The sequence below is a fragment of the Saccopteryx bilineata genome, chromosome X, assembly GCF_036850765.1.
Source record: "Saccopteryx bilineata isolate mSacBil1 chromosome X, mSacBil1_pri_phased_curated, whole genome shotgun sequence".
Taxonomy (NCBI): Eukaryota; Metazoa; Chordata; class Mammalia; order Chiroptera; family Emballonuridae; genus Saccopteryx; species Saccopteryx bilineata.
In genome coordinates this window covers 100,563,707-100,569,706 of record NC_089502.1, presented here as the reverse complement: position 1 = coordinate 100,569,706, position 6,000 = coordinate 100,563,707, and the positions used below count along the sequence as shown (strand labels likewise).

General features: G+C 40.3%; 1 protein-coding gene across 3 annotated transcripts in view; it reads right to left on the bottom strand.

The window, feature by feature from the left end:
- CLCN5 (chloride voltage-gated channel 5) overlaps positions 1–6,000 on the bottom strand; it is a 225,669-nt gene that overhangs the window by 34,607 nt on the left and 185,062 nt on the right. The window contains exon 1 of one of the 3 annotated variants that reach the window (XM_066248952.1): positions 4,481–4,630. The exons of the other annotated variants lie outside the window; for them this stretch is intronic. Coding sequence (XP_066105049.1) covers positions 4,481–4,505 — 25 coding nt within the window. The 5' untranslated portion in view covers positions 4,506–4,630. Of the gene's footprint in view, positions 1–4,480; positions 4,631–6,000 lie in introns of those variants that run through there. 3 annotated transcript variants of the gene reach the window in all.

The following is a 6,000-nucleotide window of genomic DNA, read 5'->3' as shown; positions in this document are numbered from 1 at the left end:
AGAAGCACCCATCTGCTTCTCCACCCTTTCCTCTCTCCTTTCTCTCTCTCTCTTCCCCACTTGCAGCCAAGGCTCCACTGGAGCAAAGTTGGCCTAGGTGCTGAGGATGGCTTCATGGCCTCCGCCTCAGGCGCTAGAATGGCTCTGGTTGCAACAGAGCAACAGCCCCAGATGAGCCGAGCATCGTCCCCTGGTGGGCATGCCAGGTGGATCCCAGTCAGGTACATGCTGGAGTCTGTCTGCCTCCCCCTGCTTCTCACTTTGGAAAAATACCCCCCCCAAAATAAAATGAATAAAATAAATAAATAAAATAATAAAAAAATTGTGTATTAAGAGTTAAGCTTCCAGTGTGCAAATATTCTGCCAAGGAAGGTAGAGGAAAATCAAACAATCCTAAATGTCAAATTTGGGTACTTAAGTACGTCTAGGTTTTTTCTCTATACAAAAAAAAAAAAAAAAAAGTAAAGTTTACCTCAGGTTTTGAAGGTACAGTGTGCCCTAAGTTACATATAAAATAATTCTATGCTCTAAAAGAAAATTTATTTAAGTATAATTAGATCTCAACTCGACTAACAGAAGAAAAGTCCCCAAAAGACTAATTTTTATTACTTGAGTCCCTGGGGGAGGAGGGTGAATACAGAAAACTAGTCAGAAACAAAAAGGATATATTGAAACAGCTTTCCCAGTAAGGTAGTCTTAGGTCTAAAAACTTAACAATGGGTCTTTAGAAACACACTGCTCGAATGAGGAGGCATATAAATGAATGCATTTAGCTCATTTCTCTTTATGGAAACCACGTTCTAATATTTTTCTGAAAAAATCACATGATACTTCGAACTAGAAAGCTCTTAAAATACAAGAAAGTAAATTGCTATTTAAGAATAATGTTTATTTTAATCCCTAACCAATATGCCATTAGAAATTTACCTGGGGGCTGAACAGTAACTGATTAAATGAACTAGTTAAACACTAACACAAACACAAGGGGAAACAGGATGGAAAGAAACCTCGTGCACCCACCCTAAAGCCCCGCTTCAGTAATATCACAGCTGTGTGAGATGCACTTACACGCAGCAACCTAAAGACAGAAATAAGTATTGAAATAAATGGGGCAGGGCCATTGGTACATATCACAGGACTTTAAACAATCCAATGTCTTATAAAATGTATTTCAGTTTTTACAGGGATATATTGTAATTTTGCAAGACTAGAACCACATCTACAAAAAAAATTCAACACTCCACTTAGCACACAACAGCAGATACTCATCCTGGGATCATTTAAATTTTACCCTCATTAATAGCAAGTACTCAGATACTAAGAGCCAATTGTATGCCATTATCGTTTCCATACCTGCAACCCCCTTCCCTTCTTTGTTTTTAATTTTTTTATTTATTCATTTTAGAGAAGAGAGAAAGAGAGAGAGAAGGGGGGAGGGAGCAGGAAGCATCAACTCCCATATGTGCCTTGACCGGGCAGGCCCAAGGTTTTGAACCGGCAACCTCAGCATTCCAGGTCAATGATTCATCCACTGCGCCACCATAGGTCAGGTCCCCTTCCCTTCTTTATTGGCTCATGCATTCTAGATCTCCCCATAAGTCATGAAACCTTTCATATTCCATTTAGCTCTATATTTGAGAATATATAACAGCTTAAGTCCCAATAATTAGTCAACATTTCTAGGATCTTTCTATATATCAATGTGTGCTTCCATTTTGCTTCTATTTTGCTTTTCCACTTACCCAAACCCAATGGCCTAAAAGCAAATTTTGGTGGAGTAGCCCTTCCATCTAAGCTCTGCATAGTATCACAGGGCCATGTTATGTTTTAATATACAATATTAGTTTGGCTCTTGGAACACTTATTCAGGGCAACTATGCTATTGGTACACATATGTACAGCCAAACTGATGTGAAATATTGAAATACCTCCCTAGCTACAGATAAGTAAGCACTCTTTTCCAAGGACTCTTCTCCCATTCAACTTTCTCCTAGGTGGCTCCTGAATGTTCCCATGACACAGCAGCTGGAACACCAGGAGGGTTCAGGACACTGCCCATTCCTATGTCTTACATCCAAACTGACTGGCCAGTGCTTGTGTTGTTTTGAGTTCTCCCCATGCACTCATTTCATATAGAGACTGAATGCTGTGTCCTGATCACAGCAGGTTAAAACTTGAAATTGTTTAAGAGAGGGGAAGGACAACAGAGAGGAAAAGCTCTATCTCAACTGGGCTGAGAGCTAGAGAATAAATAGATAATGAGAGATGTGGGTACAGAATTGCAGAAAGTAAAACCAAATCTCTGATTTGTACAACTGAGATGAAATTTGAGTTATACAAAATAAACAAGAAGAGGGAGCATGGCAGAAGGGATAGGGCAAAGGCATGAGTCTAGATTCTAATATCACCTTCTGACTCATTTCCCACTAGACACAGCTCTATCCCCAATGGGTTGTACTCATTTGCTTGGGGTGTACCTGTTATGTCTCCTATCTCAGTATCTGCTCTAACCTGGAAGTTTCATGATCAGTGGAGCCAGGGTGCTAACTTCCAGAATTACTACAGTTAGGAAAAATTGCCTAAGGGTTATGGCTTGGTATCTGCAGACTTGGTATCTACAATGCCACAAAAACCAAAGGAGAACTTGTAGTAAAAGGGCTAGATTTAACAAAGCTGCTGAACAGGTTGTCCATGTAAAGGAAATAGCTATTTTCTCCATTACTTGCTCTTCATTCCTTCCTTAATAAAATTTACATGTTTATGGGACTAAAAAAAATGGACTGGGGAATGTAATGGGTAGGGAGATGCTGTCTTAAAATGCACATTACATTGCAGTGTTGGGAAACCCTTTGGTTGGCATGTTCCTGTGTAATTACTTGTAAATTATTGTTTTAGAAGCAGCAATTCTCCAGTCCTCCTATACTATGTCAACATTGGTTTATTAATCTCAAAAAAAAAAAAAAAAGTTGGGGATAAGAGATTAGCCATTATTCATTGGCGGGGAAAAAACTTTAAGAGAGGAAGTACCAATTAGGAGATTCTTATTTAATTCATGGGAATAGTGTGATGTCATGGTCAGAAAGTGAGTTAAAATTTAAAAAAAACTTTATATGAAATCTAGGAACTGCTCTTAAAGAATCATTTGTACTTGTGTACACCAACGTATGCATTTTATTCATTGCAATACTGTTAGTCATTGAAAAACCTGGAAACAATGAAAGAGTCCAGTGATGGGGGAATAATGAAAGGAAAGAAGTAGATTGATGTGTACTGAAATAAAAAAATCCCCCAAATATATTATGTGAAAAGTTACAAAATAATAAGTAGAATTTTTTTTTAAATAAAGTATCTCTGTGTTAACTGGATAGAAAAATAATTGAAAAAGTCACATTGAATTATTTTGGGGGCTATTTCTGAAAAGGGAAGTCGAGAGGGTTTAAATTTTGTATACATGTGTACTGTTTGAATCTTTATAGTAAGATGTATTTATGTGTTATATAAGTGGTTTTAAAAAGAAAAAAAAATGATACACAACTAGAAGAGTAGAGAAGGGACAATGCAAAGGACAGACTTCCACTCTGAGAGGCAGACTAGTGAGGTATTTAGAAACTAAGTAGATGACAGTTTCTGGAGAACACCAGAGGAAAGCACCAAGGGGAAGATGGTTTACTAAGTTTTTCAGTGAAAGTCAATGGGAAGAAAGTCTTCCTGATCAGACCTATTGTTCAACAGAGAGAAGATACAAATTCTAACCCTAGCTGCTCAACTCACTAGATATGTCACTTTCCAATTCTCATCCTCTTTCATTTTAGTAATAATTTTTTTGTTCTCTTATACACTGTGCTAAATGACTTTTGAGAAGATCTTAGCTTTGAGGAATTGCAAATGGTATTTTGATTGCACAGTTATCTGAGAACACTCTTCTGGCAAAATCGTAAAATGGTACTCCCAATTTTTAAAAACAAAAAATAAGACTCAGCTCATCAATGAAATATAGAACAACCTGGGAACAAATGATTCTGGCATATTGTTAACTAAAGCTACACCAATACAGATACAGTATCCTTATAGTACCTGCTAGCCACAGACCCCAGAAACATCCAGCACACACTCCTAAACATTACAGCAATCCTTTCCTCAAGCCCATGCCACAAATTGGAACAAAGTAAGTTTAAAAATAATTTACTCAGGATTTACAATACTGCCAAGGGCCTTTAAATATTTTTTCTTTCCTTTCAAGAAGAGACCAAAGTGGTCCCTAATTGAAAAAGAAATGGAGAGCTTCCAGATTCAGCTCTTGGCAAATAAAGAGCTTAGAAATTGTCACCGCTATCCTTACAACAAACTGAACAAACTAGACAAACTGTAAAATCAGTCTTTTATTGGGCCCACCAGAGAGCTGAGTGTTTCAGGGAAAACTGCAACCCCCAAATTTGAAGAGACAGGCTTATAAAAAGAGGCACAGCTCAGATCTGCTTACCTAGAGTAGAAAACGCTGGAACCATCTCATAGGGACATTTAGATGTGTGCAGCTTTGATGAATTGCTGAAGGTTAAGTGTGGACTTGCTTGAGAGTGAGAAACTTGTGGCCTACACTTCTGTGGGCTCTACCTCCAGGTACTACATTAAGTTCTCAGTGAAGATTCAAGAATGAGCCTCTCCTGGCTCCAGGAGGTAAAGAGTAATCACTGTGAAATATCCCAGAGCTCTCTGTAACAAAGGCCTATATGCTCCAGGGAAAAATTCTTTGGCTGAACTTTATCCAACTTGGGGGAAGGGCATTCCTCTCACTCCAGTACCCTCCCTTCCCAGCTTTCTTGTTTCACCTACAATGGGGGAAAAGCAGAGTAAACAGGGTCCTGGGCTTCCAGGAAGTGGGTTGAAAAAGCTAAGGTCAGGGATAGGACTAGGGGACAGGGAGAACAATAATATATACCATTGGAATAAAACTTGTGACAGCCACAGCCATAAGACACAGGCCCAGCAGACACTGAAATTTAATCAGAAGATTACAAAATGACCTTCTCCCCCATACCTTACCACCACACCAACATCTAGTATAACAACTGTTAATTACAGCTGAAAGAACTGCAAGGCACAGAATCTCTATCAAGGAGTTGTACTGAAGGAAACTCCAAATCAAAAGGGGAGCTAAAAACAAGGACACTATAGGAATTTAGCCCTCGGGCACTGATAGTTACACCAAACATTAAACATAGCCCAACTTCCAGCCAATTTACCATAAATCCTAACAAAATGGAATTAAACTAGAAATCAATAACAGAAAAATAGCTGGAAAATCTGAAAATTAAACAACACACTTCCAAATAACCCCTTGGTCAAAGAAATCTCAAGACAAATTTTAAAATATTTTGGTTTTTTTAATTTTTTTTTTTCATTTTTCTGAAGCTGGAAACAGGGAGAGACAGTCAGACAGACTCCCGCATGTGCCTGACCGGGATCCACCCGGCACGCCCACCAGGGGCGATGCTCTGCCCACCAGGGGGCGATGCTCTGCCCATCCTGGGCGTCGCCATGTTGCGACCAGAGCCACTCTAGCGCCTGGGGCAGAGGCCACAGAGCCATCCCCAGCGCCCGGGCCATCTTTGCTCCAATGGAGCCTTGGCTGTGGGAGGGGAAGAGAGAGACAGAGAGGAAAGCGCGGCAGAGGGGTGGAGAAGCAAATGGGCGCTTCTCCTGTGTGCCCTGGCTGGGAATCGAACCCGGGTCCTCCGCACGCTAGGCCGACTCTCTACTGCTGAGCCAACCGGCCAGGGCTAAAATATTTTGAAGTAGTAGCCTGACCCATGGTGATACAGTGGATAAAACGTCAACCTGGAACGCTGAGGTCACCAGTTCAAAACCCTGGGTTTGCCTGGTCAAGGCACATATGGGAGTTGATGCTTCTTGCTCCTCCCCCACTTCTCTCTCTCTCTCTCTCTCTCTCTCTCTCTCTCTCTCTCTCTCCCTCCCTCCCTCCCTCCTTCCTCTAAAATAAAT